Source organism: Polistes fuscatus, unplaced genomic scaffold (assembly GCF_010416935.1).
Source record: "Polistes fuscatus isolate 324 unplaced genomic scaffold, CU_Pfus_HIC Scaffold20, whole genome shotgun sequence".
Taxonomy (NCBI): domain Eukaryota; kingdom Metazoa; phylum Arthropoda; class Insecta; order Hymenoptera; family Vespidae; genus Polistes; species Polistes fuscatus.
Genome location: NW_025113097.1, coordinates 2,999,512 through 3,015,340, shown reverse-complemented (window position 1 = coordinate 3,015,340; position 15,829 = coordinate 2,999,512). Strand labels below are relative to the sequence as shown.

General features: G+C 28.0%; 1 protein-coding gene across 1 annotated transcript in view; it reads left to right on the top strand.

Moving 5' to 3' along the window:
- Nucleotides 1–265: 265 nt before the first annotated feature.
- The window catches only part of LOC122517479 (aquaporin-like), a 19,934-nt gene continuing 4,370 nt past the window's right edge, over nt 266–15,829 (top strand). The window contains exons 1-2 of the mRNA XM_043635877.1: nt 266–370; nt 1,190–1,383. Of these exons, the coding sequence (XP_043491812.1) occupies nt 1,245–1,383 (139 nt within the window). The 5' untranslated portion in view covers nt 266–370; nt 1,190–1,244. The remainder of the gene's footprint in view (nt 371–1,189; nt 1,384–15,829) is intronic.

Here is a 15,829-nt window from a genome sequence, read left to right as displayed (position 1 = left end):
TAAAAGATCAACCTTGTGTATCTTTTTAAAGAAAAATTAACACAAAAGAAAAGAAAAAAAAAAAAAAAAGAAAAATAAAACAAATAAGAAAAAAAGTGTCATTAAAATTTCATTTCGTTGTATATTTTTGGATTCTTCGAGTGTCGAGTGTTGAAAATTAACATTTTATTTCCAATTATTATTATTATTATTATTATTGATTTTTTTGTTATCGATATTTTTGGAATTATTTTTCAATAATAATCGGATAAACATTATTATCAACTCGAGAGAGAGAGAGAGAGAGAGAGAGAAGTTGTTTATTTTCTCTCTTTTTTTCTTCTTTTTCTTCACATCGAAATCTTCGTAAGAAGAAGCGGCTCGTTCAACGGTAAGCTCGTTATCGATTTATTATTCCGTGTTTGCACTCGTCAACTGTATAATATCTGATATTTTGTTCCTTTCCTCTTCTTTTCTTTTTATTTTCTATATACTTAAGTAAATATCGTATCGTATTCAAATTCGTCTCTCTTTTATTGAATATCTTTTATTTTCACACACACACACACACACATTTCTTGTTCGATTACATAGATGGTAATTATCGATAATAATCAGAGTAAAAGTTGATATAACTGAATACGAAAGAAAATTCACTTGTTAATTTCTTATCTTTTCTTTTTCTTTTTTTTTGACAAATGTACACGTCAACGTTATTAAAATGCGAATAAATTAATACGTTTTCTTTGAGACTCATGGTTTTAATGATAACTTTACTATATATACTTATATAAATACGTTTTTATATTTGATCTAGCTTCATTTCTAGAAAGAAAAAGAAAAAAGAAAAAGAAACAAAAATAGATTCACTCGTAATTTACTTTTGCTTTGAAAGATAAGAAATATCATAGGGTGTTTATTTATATAAATATATGCACATAAGAGTAGTCGTATTTCACTTTGATTTAGTCGTTTATATGTTAGTCGAAGGTAAGAACTTTGATGATAATAAAGCTACGATAGAAAATGCAGTGTACACAACACTAACACATACGTAACTATATATGATATCGATCAGAGGAAAATTTCTATTATCAGAAAAAAGATGTCAAACTATTTCCGTCATTTTTAATCGACCATAAATATTCTGTTCATTGTTGAAGTTCGAAAAATGAATAAAAAGTTGATAAAAATGTATCTGTGCTTTCAGTGATCCGAACGTAGGAGTTTGAATATCAGTTAATTAAATAATAAGTTTGATCAACATGGAACAAGGTGGAATCTCGATAATATCACCTCCAGGCATTACGGAAAATTCCGTTGGAAAATCAACGAAAAACATCGGACTGGCATTGAGATCGAACGCGGGTATCAGAAGTGCTAAGGAAAAGCTCAAAGCACCTTGTGAGTTCAATTACATTTTACATTTTACATTTTATTTTTGACAATTTTATCTATAATCAATGATATTAGTAACGACATTAATAGTGTCAGTTTTATATATTTAATTAATCTAATCAATCTAATTAATCGTAAATTAATAGAAAACGTGCACACACACACATACATACACATACGCGTACTGTAAGTAATTAAACCGAAACTTTCGCGAGAGATCGTATTATCACACGCGAACTCGTTATTAAATTTTTATCGGAAATAATCATATTGGTGTTCGTTTTTCTTTTCTTTTCTTTTTTCTTTTTTTTTTTTAAATTAAATTTTTCCATATACGTAAAACATTGTTCCTACCATTTGATTTTAATAACGAATTAATATATTCTCATTCGAATACGACTCATCAAACTACTTAGGCACGTTTCGATTCTTACATAACAGGTGAATTTCTGGCAAACGGCCATCGAGTATCTCGTAAATCTGTAAAACAAGATAAGTAGCAGTATCGTTTCGAACATATTTCATTTTCTTCCTCGTTGATTTCTCAAGGAGGAAAGGAAAGAAAGTATAGGATAGAAAGGACGTATTTCTGTCTGTTGCATTCTAAACGATGTTCCACAACTCCGGCGGACTGAAAATTAGGTTACAACAAAATTCCATTGATATTCGCTGTTTTCTCCTTACGAACTAGAAGAAAAGAAGAAAAAAACCATGCGAAAAGGTTGATGCATTAAGGGGTTATACGCAGTTGCGAGGCTCGGAAAAGACGTATTTTCATGAATTTTTTCTAGAAACAGTTTTTATTTCTCAAACAAAAGTGATGGTAATTCAAATAGAGCCAACTTTTGAGAATACAATAGCGCGTCGATTATGTAAAAATATTAATCTGCACCGCTCCTGTAGATGATTTCCTGAACGTCCTCTAAAAAAAGACGTTTGGCGGTGATCTTCATTTTGGCGGTTTGGATTATTGAAATTAAAAAATATGGTGGATTCTTTTAAAGGATAGATTAATGCAGGTATTAAAACCAAGGAATAATAAAAATTTTGATTTTTGACAAAATGGCGTCTATTTGAAAAAAAGTTGTTGTTTTTGACTAAAATTTTCGCTCTAAATTGTTACAAAAAAATAGTAATAAATTTTGTAAAAATTATTCCTTATACTTAATACCTGAGGAATATATCTAAGAAGATTGTGTAAAAATTCGAAACCGATCGGTTAAGCCGTTTTTGAAAAATCGAGATCACCGACTTTGAAAATACCGTTTTGAGAAAAACGCGTTTAAAGTTTCAAAGAGACGTTTACGCATAGTTAAAAATTTTTGTTTGCAGCTTACATGAAGTGAAGAATATTTGTCGGATCGATTTGAAATTTTCAGAGAATATACTTAAATATATGTACATTCCGAAAATGAAAAAAAAAAAAAATCGATTTTTTTAAAATTCTAACTGCGTATAACCCCTTAAATCAACGAGGCGTGGGTGGTTCAAAAGTCTTCTTCTTTCCATATAGTAAATAATAATATCCAGGAGGAGGGAGGGAGGGGGTGGGGGTAATGGCATCGAAACGAGACGAAGGAAAATTCAAACGATGGAAAGAAACTAAAAAAAAACATCCAAGCGCATAAATTGATACTGACCGTAAAATGTTAATCGATTTAACGATAACTCATGCGTAGTTATTATTACGTAAAATTGCAACTTAATCGTGCGTACAAAGGTATTTTTTTTTTTCATTTCGTACGATAATTTCGCTCAGGAGGAGAATCCATTAATAAATAATCCGTTACGGTTCTTTTTTTCCAAACATTGAATAAATAAATATATATAAAATAGAATTTTTGTTAAATAAATGCAATTCAATATCGTATCGAATAAATCCAACGTAATATTTTATAAAATATAATAAAAATTATGATTAATATTCGATACGATTGCATAATGCAATTTAATAACGTAATAAAGTTAACATAGAATATTATTATTATTAACGTTTAAATTGATCAAAATGAATATTGTTGTTTCTTTTATATTAAACGATTAATTTATTTCAATTGAATTTCTTAATCTTTCCCGTTGCTTTTGTATATCGAGAGAAATTAACTTTCGAAGAGAGCAACTCTCGTATTACATTTACTTCTGTTACATTTTCTACAAAAGAAAGCGCGTTGAATGTTCTGGCGCATAGAAACCTACACGTCCCGGATGTTTTTACGATGCTCTATACCACCGGTGCCTCGTATATCTACTCCGTTATATTTTAAGAATCTTGCTAATGAAATTAGATAGCAATTAAGGGGTAGTAAACGTTCGATTACTATCTCGGTTTTATTCTTCCGTCCTTCATTTGTGCAAACTCAACATAGAACATCGTAAACATATACGTTTGCCTAACTAACTTTTTAAAAAGTTCTTTTTATTATTCTTAACAATCGTTCTTTTATTTATACATTTGTTTCTTTTCTCATATGTAACTTTTGTTTTGGTAATTATATTTTATTATAGATATTATAGATTCGAGATGTTAAATTACACTGACAGTTCTTTCAAAATTATTTTCATTTACTACGTTTGATTTTTTGTACAAAAATTTAAAAAAAAAAATTGTAATTAAAAAAAATTCATTACTGATAAATATGTCTCTTAGTAATTTAAATGATAGATTAAAATTGCAATCATTCGAGAATCGTGATCAATCGTATGACAACTCGTCGTTAAAGACTCGTTTTTCGAATTTTCCTTCTCGTCGAATCGAGTGTAAGTCTTCGTATACTAGTTCGAGGTCATTGATCTTTAGAAGAATTGTTGATGGTGAAACGTAGGGAATGATCGAGGCTCTTGTGTGTATCCTCGATCTTGCGTAGAAAGTAGTTCGAGTAATGAGAACGGGATGCATTTACCTGTCACCGGAAAGAGTCAATGAATTCGCGCGAAATAATGACGGAAGGAAGTTATTAAAAGATTTGTCGGTCAATACCAACACCAACGCGTATATAGTTGTCATTAATTTTTTATATCATGAAATAAAATACACCTATTATCGTTAAATAAATATAATATAATTTAATTGAACATCATAATAAAATAATAATAATAATAATTTCTAAATAATTAACGACACGTTTCATCCATTTCAAATTAACGAAGAATTTAATTTTATTAAAAAAAAAAAACAAAGATCACACCCTTTGAAAAAATGATTATCGTTTCAATGATAATAATAACAAAATACTAAAGATCATTATTAATAATATGAAAAGAGTAATGCGAGTAAATGTCACCTAGATCTGTTGAGTCGTAAAAATAAATATAATATAATTTAATTGAACATAATAATAAAATAATAATAATAATAATTTCTAAATAATTAACGACACGTTCCATCCATTTCAAATTGACGAAGAATTTAATCTCATGAAAATGAAAAAAAAAGATCACACCCTTTGAAAAAAATGATTATCGTTTCATTGATAATAATAACAAAATACTAAAGATCATTATTCATTATTAATAATATGAAAAGAGTAATGCGAGTAAATGTCACCTAGATATGTTGAGTCGTAAAAATATAATATAATTTAATTGAACATAATAATAAAATAATAATAATAATAATTTCTAAATAATCAACGACACGTTTCATCCATTTCAAATTGACGAAGAATTTAAATCTGATTAAAAAAAAAAAAAAGATCACACCCTTTGAAAAAATGATTATCGTTTCAATGATAATAATAACAAAATACTAAAGATCGTTATTAATAATATGAAAAGAGTAATTCGAGTAAATGTCACCTAGATCTGTTGAGAATTCATTCAACGACGACACATATACTTTCTGTTTATAACAGTGAAGGAAAATTTCTCGAAGGGTCCGCCGAAGTTCGCGCGCAAGGAAACTTTACCGTTAACCTAATACTCGCTCTAAACTTCGTCTAAACTTTAAACGAGCGATTTATCAAGAGCCATCGTAATTCAGCACGACCCTTCTTCCTTCGAACGTTCGTTCGTTCGTTCGTTCGTTCTCACGAGAACGAGAACGTTCCTCCTTGCTCTACTTTGTTTCTTTCTCTTTTTTTTTCTTCTTCTCTATCTTTCTCTTCCCTTCTTTTCATTTCAAAGTTGCAAGAGACGACGATATAAATATACACGTAGTGCACGCATACATACACGACTAAGAAACCTAAGAGGAAAATGTCAGTTTCTACGGATACGACTAAAGAAAACAATGTCTTCCTATCCTTTTGTTAAAAGTAATAGCAAACTAGCTGAGAAAAGAGCGAGACAACGTCCGAAGTACTACGTATTTACATTCATTACTGTTTACAAATGTCTCTTCCTCCTCTTGCACTATGCCGAAGGAAACGACATTTAAACGCTCCGGAGCTTCCTACTTCACAGTTGTGCAATGAAACGAGCGAATTCCATGATTCGTGAATGTGTCTTCTCAATCTCGGTGTTAAGATAAAAGCCCCCTCGGTTGGCCAGTTAAGCCGTTTTCTTTTTTAGAAAAATTATATTCATTCAATAAAATAACTTACATCTAAACTAATGGTTTAACCTGTAAGCTTGAGCTTTCAGCTTTGAATAAAAATAAAGAAAAGACAAATTATTCATAAATATTTTAATAATAAATTAAAACAAACATAGATTTGCAATGTCCCTATTTTTAGCCAACTTTCTCCCTCTTTTGGCCACGCATGTCCCCTCATTTGGCCATGTTTCCTATTTAAAATAAATAATTAATTAATAACTAATTTATTAAATAAATCAAAATTGAATAATTCAAAACTCGTGTAGGAAGAAATTAATTACTCATTAGTATTAAAAAAACTAGTTGAATACTTTATGTACAAATATATAAACCTCAAAGCGAATAGCCATAAGTTGGCTAATGATAAAAACAGAGGCAATAATACTGTCTCCATGCTTGGCCACCATATTTTTAATGGAGAATAATTAAAAATCACTTAATTTTCAATTTCTATAATAATTTTAAGCTACGTTAATTGCAGAAAAAAAGAATATTTTGGTTGCTATTGTCAAAAATGAAATATATAGGTTAATAAAAATCACAGTATCCTTACCTTACTTAACAAGAAACCATCCAAAAACAGAAGTCTTGCACAACTTATTTTTTTTCGTTTTTAATTATATTTTTAAAATAATCCGAATTACTTTCAATGATATTTTAAAATTAGAATTTTTTTTTTTAAAAACTGTCACCATGTGCACATCAGCATATAATTTATAATCACTGTTGTGGCATAAAGTGGCCAATAGAGGGGACCTGGCCAACCGAGGGGGCTTTTACCTTATATGCTTTTTTTTTTTATTTCCTCCTCTCGTAAAATCTTAAAACGTTTTTCTCTTTAATTTCTAATTTGTCTCTTTGCAATTTGTCCAAGATAGACATTCGGCTGATTATTTTACCAGTGAACGTACATTTTTACGATAGGTAAGAAAGAATTCTGTTAGGTTACGTTGTAAAAAGATATTTTGGATATTTCCTGTGTAATCTAATAATATATTCAATGTAATTGAATTCGTAAGATCGTAATAAAAGTTTGATCGAGCTAATGGAGGTGGTCGTAGAAATGACAAGAAAAAAAGATTCTTCCTTACTTTTACGAGGAGAACAACTCGAGCGTGGTAGTATCGTCTCCGGTCTTTCAGGCCTCTCCTCCGGCCATTCACCGCGCACTTGACCTACTGTCACACTTGCAAAACATACGATGCACGTGTAATTCACAATCTACTCTCTTCCTAACACCTTGATCTATCGATCTCTACAACAATGTACACGTTTATCAAAATTACTTTCTATTTCCTCTATCGTTTGTTATACATTTGGGTCACAGTTAATTCACGAAAGTAACCTGAATACAAAATTTTACGTAAAATTGAATAAAGTTACGATTAAGTTTTAGTTGTTTCTGAAAATAAATTTAAATCATTGTCGTTTAAAAATAATTTCGATAATTATATATATATTTTATATATAATATATTTTATAAATATATTTTTTTATAAATATATAATATATTTTAAGTTTTAGTTATTTCTGAAAATAAATTCAAATCATTGTCGTATCAAAATAATTTCGATATTTATATATATATTTTATAAATATATTTTTTTATAAATATATAATATATTTTAAGTTTTAGTTGTTTCTGAAAATAAATTTAAATCATTGTCGTATCAAAATAATTTCGATAATTATATACATATATTTTATATATAATATATTTTATAAATATATTTTTTTTATAAATATATATAATATATTTTAAGTTTTAGTTGTTTCTGAAAATAAATTCAAATCATTGTCGTATAAAAATAATTTCAATAATTATATAAATATATATATAATATAATAATTACATTAAAATTATGAAGCTTGAGATTTGAATCGATTTTTGATGTTCGGATGATTATTCATCATCATAATAAACGTTACAAAATAAAATTTCAATGTAATCCTTATATAAACCATAATCGATTTATCGAAATATCAAAGTTCAATGAAGTAAGTGTAAGCACATCATCATCTTACATATGTATTATACATATCACTTTGAAATAGCATCACGAGTTCGAATCATCGTAATTCTTCTTCTATCGTTTTCTTTTCTTCGTTCCTTTTCTTTTCTCCTCCAATCCTCTCGACCTCTCCTCCTCCCCCACCCTAATTCCCGGAGTTTTCTCTCAACTGAAACGGATTTATGCAACGGTCTTAGCGGCGCGTACCGAAGTTACTTTCAAAGCGAGGTTTCCCATCGCGAATTTCATTTCTCGACATTTCGTCCGTGACGACTGAAAACGCGAGTTGCATTAGATCAAGAGGATCGGAATAATCTATAATAAATAAATAAATAAATAAATAAATAAAAAAAGAAAAAACGCAACAACAAACAAAAAGACAACGTAGACGATGAAATATTTCCCCAAAAAAAAGAAGGAACGAAATTGACTACCATAGAAATTTGGATAATACTGGCTCGAGAGAAAAAAAGAATTGTCTTCGTAGTTGCAAATGTTTTACCTGACTTTATTACCGGTCGTGAAATTAAATAGTCAATCCAGTTCGTTACACGAAAGCAAAGTCAAATATTGGCCACGGCAGTCGAACAGTCGAATTGAAATCAACTTTGGAACTAGTCGATTCGATAGGGTCGTTTGAAAAAAAAAAAAAAAATAGAAAAAATATAGAAATTATTATGTAACATTTTTTTTTTATTATTGATACTATCACCCGTTCGTTATAGTATTCTATTATATTTTCTTATTACAATTAAAACAATAATAAATAAATGATGGTACACCGTACTTCGAAAGGACTCAAAGTTATTTCTTCTTTTTTTTTTTTTCTTTCCTTCTAAAAAATAGTTTTATTTTATTTATTTATTAAATAATATTTTATTGACCCTAAAGCCTAGGCTCCCTAAAGGCCATTAATTACAGTATAGTACAATGTAATGTATAGATAAAACAAAAGAAAAATTAAAATTATGTAATTATTATTAAACTTATCATTATAGTTATATAGTTACATAGTTAGTTATATAGTTACATAGTTAGTTATATAGTTACATATATAGTTATATAGTTATAATAACATAAATGATAGTACACCGTAGGACTTAAAGTTATTTCTTATTTTTTTTTCTTTCCTTCTAAAAAATAGTTTTATTTTATTTATTTATTTAATAATATTTTATTGAGCCTAGAGCCTAGGCTCCCTAAAGGCCATTAATTACAGTATAGTACAATGCAATGTATAGATAAAACAAAACAAAAATTAAAATTATGTAATTATTATTAAACTTATCATTATAGTTATATAGTTACATAGTTAGTTATATAGTTACATATAGTTATATAGTTATAATAAATAAATGATAGTACACCGCGTAGGACTTAAAGTTATTTCTTATTTTTATTTTCTTTTCCTTCTAAAAATAGTTATATAGTTTCATAATTGTTTTCAAGATTCGTAGTTATTTGTTGTTGTGACTATTATATTTTCGTATACAATTAAAACAAATAAATAAATAATAGTACACCGTAGGACTTAAAGTTATTTCTTCTTTTTTTTTTTCTTTCCTTCTAAAAAATAGTTTTATTTATTTATTTATTTAATAATATTTTATTGAGCCTAGAGCCTAGGCTCCCTAAAGGCCATTAATTACAGTATAGTACAATGTAATGTATAGATAAAACAAAACAAAAATTAAAATTATCTAATTATTATTAAACTTATCATTATAGTTATATAGTTATATAGTTAGTTATATAGTTACATATATAGTTATATAATTATAATAAATAAATGATAGTACACCGCGTAGGACTTAAAGTTATTTCTTATTTTTTATTTTCTTTCCTTCTAAAAAATAGTTATATAGTTTCATAATTGTTTTCAAGATTTCGTAGTTATTTTGTTGTTGTGACTATTATATTTTCTTATTACAATTAAAACAGTAATAAATAAATGATGGTACACCGTACTTCGAAAGGACTCAAGTTATTTCTTCTTTTTTTTTTTCTTTCCTTCTAAAAAATAGTTTTTTTTATTTATTTATTTAATAATATTTTATTGAGCCTAGAGCCTAGGCTCCCTAAAGGCCATTTATTACAGTATAGTACAATGTAATGTATAGATAAAACAAAACAAAAATTAAAATTATGTAATTATTATTAAACTTATCATTATAGTTATATAGTTATATAGTTAGTTATATAGTTACATATATAGTTATATAGTTATAATAAATAAATGATAGTACACCGCGTAGGACTTAAAGTTATTTCTTATTTTTTATTTTCTTTCCTTCTAAAAAATAGTTATATAGTTTCATAATTGTTTTCAAGATTTCGTAGTTATTTTGTTATTGTGTTGTACAAACGCGTACGAAATATTCCTCGATATTAAGAGAATAATAACTGTTAATTATATTGAAAATAATGTATGGTTATTTCGTTGCTCGATGAGATCGCGTGTAAACATCGCATTATCGAGAAGTAACTAATCCTCTAGAGAGTCAGTCAAAGTCCATATCGGCAATCTCGATATCGTGCATTCATCGAACCTACATCCTAATTAGCTTGGTTAATTGAACGTCGAAGGTACACTGTTCCTCTTGGGATAAGAAAGAAGAAAGTACGAGTATCAATGAAGAAGATTTGTTTAATAAAGGAAAATATTAAGTATGCCGAATTAGAACGGTGGATGAAACTATACTTTTCTGTTTTATATTACACAAACACACACACCTATGTATTATATAATAATATAATAGTATTATGCATTATATAAATTATTAGATATTATTATAATTAATAATATAATTATATTATAATATATATTTTTATATAATTATAAATATAAATAATAAATTATATATATTTATTATTAATATTTATTTACATAATATTATATAATAAATTAAATATATATTATATATTATATAAAACTCATTCTCTTTTCTTCTCTCTCTCTTATTTTTTTTTTTCTTATTTATCTATTCGTCCGTTATTTTTTTTTTTTTTTTTCTTTCTTTGTCACTTGATATACGACAGAATTCCATTGAGAAAAACCATTGTACCGTAGGGAAAATGAGTTTCATTGAGCAGCGAATTGGATAACCAACACGTACAGCAATATACACGTGTCTACATACGTGATAGTAACAAAATTCTGCTTTTAAGTTACAGTACTCTCGATCGAAGCTTTCCTGAATATCGGATAGTTAATGGAAAGCACGTCTCTCGTTTTCGGTTCCGTCAATTCCAGAGACTATCGTTATAGTCATTTACACTAGACCAAAGAACTTTTATTATAAATATACGTGGTACACATTTATTCGATAATATAATAAAAATGAAAAGAAAAACACTTTCTTATAATATATCAATATTAAAAATTGATATTACTATTTGATATACGTCAATTATTTTCGCGATTAACAAGATTATTTATCACAAATCTATTAGAGAAACGTATACTTTTATTAATAGTTAATGTAGATTCCTGTAATTTTATGATAACATCAATTATCAACGTTATCCCCGTCGGTACGAAATTAACCAATCGTAATATATATTCCTTTTGATTAAATTCGACGATATTATCGATCAATAATGTCTTTTTCCTTCTTATCAACTTGTTACTTTTTAAAAAATCATCTTACTTTCCTGCTTCGTTGATATGAGATTAAAATAAATCTAAAATAAAAAAACTGGTGTGTGTACTTATGTACGCACGTGAGAAGTTATACTTCTTTGCCGTACCAAACGAACATAACCTCAACAACCTCAAAAATAACTTCAAAAAAAAACTTCAAAGAAGAAAAGTAACTTAAACAAAAAAAAACTGGTGTGTGTACTTATGTACGCACGTAAGAAGTTATACTTCTTTGGCGTACCAAAACGAACATAACCTCAATAACCTCAAAAATAACCTCAAAAAAAACTTCAAAGAAAAAAAATAACTTAAAAAAAAATAATTATAATAACTGGTGTGTGTACTTATGTACGCACGTAAGAAGTTATACTTCTTGCCGTACCAAACGAACATAACCTCAATAACCTCAATAACCTCAAAAATAACTTCAAAAAAAAACTTCAAAGAAAAAAAATAACTTAAAAAAAAATAATTAAATAACTGGTGTGTGTACTTATGTACGCACGTAAGAAGTTATACTTCTTTGCCGTACCAAAACGAACATAACCTCAATAACCTCAATAACCTCAAAAATAACTTCAAAAAAAAAACTTCAAAGAAAAAAATAACTTAAAAAAAAATAATTATAATAACTGGGTGTGTACTTATGTACGCACGTAAGAAGTTATACTTCTTGCTGTAACAAAACGAACATAACCTCAATAACCTCAAAAATAACTTCAAAAAAAAACTTCAAAGAAAAAAAATAACTTAAAAAATAAAAATAATTGTTATTATATATATAAGAAAGAATAAAAAAAGAAAAAGAAAATATCAAAATATAGATATCAGTCCACACTAAATATAAGAGAGATATATCGAATTACTTCACGCGTCAACAGCCATGGCGCGATTACAGCATTAGTTCTCGCTCGATTATTTAAGTAAAGCAGCGCTGAGTACGATTAGTACTTGGATGGGTGACCCGCTTGAGAAAAAAGGGGAAGAAGAAAAGAAGACAACTTCATGCCGTATACTTGAAATCGCTTTGCCGCGCGTCGTCAATACCGACAAACTTCATGGTCGTTTTTCCAGACGCTCGGAACAAAATTACTCCCCATTACATTTTCCCCAACGCGCCAAAAGAAGTATAACTTCAAAAATATCGATATAATAATTCCACCGATCAATCAGGGTATTTGAATAAATTTGCGATAACATATAAGCGAACAAAAATTCGATGAAAAAAAATCTTATCGACGAATAAAAATACAAATAAAGAACAAAAAGAAAAAAATATAATATAATCGAAATACTTCAACGTTTTATGTAAAGGACGAGAATAATCCTCTGATATCTGCTTGATTAAAATCCAAGAGGGGAAATATCAACAGGAACGAAAACAAAAAAAAAAACAAAAAAAAAACCCCCTAAAAAATTATGCCTTTGAGAAAGATTCAACAGTCGGGCGGAAAATTGGTACTAAAGTTACATTTTACTTTCACGAGTTTCGCGCAATAACGAGCTTCGGCTGAAACTTTCATCGTAATTATCGCGTATTCTCTGGTCTAGCTTCGTTTTAATTAGAAAACGGGAGATCGTTATCGAGCGAGCGGTCTGTCTGTCTGTCTGTCTGTCGGTTTGTCGGTCTGTCGGTTGGTCGATCTTGAAACTAACAAATACAAAAAAAAAAAAAAAAGAAAAAAAAATAAAGTAGAAGAAGAAAAAAATGCAATGGAAAGTACTGGAATAATTTCTCGTGGAAATCCTTTCTACGAACAAACGACAATTATTTCGCGTGCATTTTTACACGCTCCGTGTTCAAATTACAAAACCTGTAAATCCTTTCTTGTGTAATAAAAAAAAAGAAATAAAAAAGAAACGGTAAAAATGTTGTCGCGTTAATCGTTTAAAATATATATATATAATTTATTATACAGTAATTACAGTATTATACAGTATATTACAGATATATACATATATCAAAATTATATACGATTTATATTAATTATCGTATTTTTTGAAATGAGAAAGGCAAAGAAAAATAGTCAATAGATTTTGATACTTGAGCCTACGAAAAAAATTGTCTCGTTTTATGATGTCTACTCGTTTCTAGTATAATTGACGAGTATTTTTGTTTCTGTTTCTTTTTAATATAATAATCATGACACTTCATAACTACGGATTATCAACGTTTTCAATATTACGAGTTCGTTATTGAATCCAATTATATCCTAACCCACATACGGTTAATTAAGAGAACAGGATTGTAATACCGATGTGAACGTTCGGCGGAATCTCTCTGTATAATTTAGGAGTATACGGAGGCTTATGTATTATATATATGTATGTGCTACATATGTATATACGTTTGTATGTATCAGATGATAATACGCGCACGAGTAAATAAGAGATTACCTTGCATCTTGCGTAAAATTTGTTTCTTACATTATGCGAAAAGTTTTGATAAAAGCATGAAATAAATATTATTTGTTATTATTTGTTTTTATATTATATAATATTATTTTTATATTATATATTGTTTATAAAACAATTTGGAAATTTTGACTTCGGGTTATTTCTAAAAAAAAACCAGAGCGGGTGAAGATTCGAACCCAGGATCCTTCGCTTTCCGATTAAGCACTCTACCACCTGAGCTATGAAGACTTACATTATATATTGTTTATATTATTTGTTATTATTAAGTTTTTCATTTGAAGTGAATAATTATTATCGATAATCTTCGCTTGTGATATTTAAATTGAATCGAGATTAAAAATGGATAACGTTAATGTCGAACTATTAAGTTGGCAACTCAGTTCCCAGTGTTTTTTTAATTTTAATCAGGGAGAATACATTATCGATTAATTAATTATTAATTTTGATCGAAAAATAAACTTTGAAAACATTGAAAAAATACGTCTGGGAACTTAGTTGGCAAATTAATATATTTATACGTTTCTAATCTTCATTTTTATTTGTCGAATTTGTAAAATAACGAACTGCAAATAAGGGATGCATAGTTATTTCACTAGGATATGCATAACCTCGTACTCGCTTTCCTGTAAATTTCAACGTTGACCCACGCGTTTCCAACGGTTTGTGGAAATCCCCGTAATCGTATTTGACATTTAGGCGACAAACTTTGTGCCGGTGAAACTTTGTCCAAAGTTAGCTCATTCGGAAGAAAATAGCTTCCTACTTTGAATTTCTTCAACTTGTTTGTTTCTCTCATTCTTTTATGATGCTGATTAATAATAAAAAAAACAAAAAATGATATAAACGCGATCATTATTTATTTCATACTTTTCTCATTTTATTAGCGTATTATATACGATACTGATCGACTAATGATAAATTATTGATCCTTTCTTTCTTTCTCTTTTATAACATTGTTTTTCTTTTTTTCTCTTAATCATTTTTCTTGCTACTTATTGTATATTTTTGATTTAAATCTTCAGTAATTTTGTAATAATTTATATAGTCATTATTTATTGTTAATTTCTATATATATATAATATCTATTATTTAATATATTATTTTTATTATAATATCATATATAATATAAAATATAATATAATAAAATATATAATATCATAATAATACTAATAATTGATCCTTTTACATTTGTATCCGTATTTTATATTTAAATTGTTAAAGTAAAGTAGAAGAGATCTAAAAGAAACATATGGATTTTCTAGAAGAAAATTGATATCAAACGTCTCGAACTTTATGAAAATGTTTTCGACATCTATACTTTCTTCCTATCATGTTTTTTTTTTCCCTTTCTCACTCTCTCTTTATGAACATACTCACACATCCACCTACGCGTATATACACCCACACACGCGCACATTAAATATATATATATTATATGTATTTAGACTTCTGAAAGTTCGCCTAGCGTGATTTTCCAAAGTGCTTTAGGAATTATTTATTTTTCGTGTACGCGAATGGAAGCCGATCGTGCAAGAGAGAACGGCAAACTTTCGTCTCACGTCACGCCCGATTGCCCCTCATCTTTCATGAATTTATTTTTCTTTTCTTTTAATTTTTTCCACTACGTATCACGTTCTTTTGTATCCCCTCAGGAAACGACTTACTCGGAATTTTTTTTCTTAATCGATATGTTTCTTTTACCAATAGAAGATTATAATTTAAACGAGACATGATGTATACCAGAAATAATATACTATATAATAATATACATAATATATATTATTATTGTTTATTGTTTTATTCAAACATTGACGGGGAATTATCATTGTCACGTGACCAGAATAA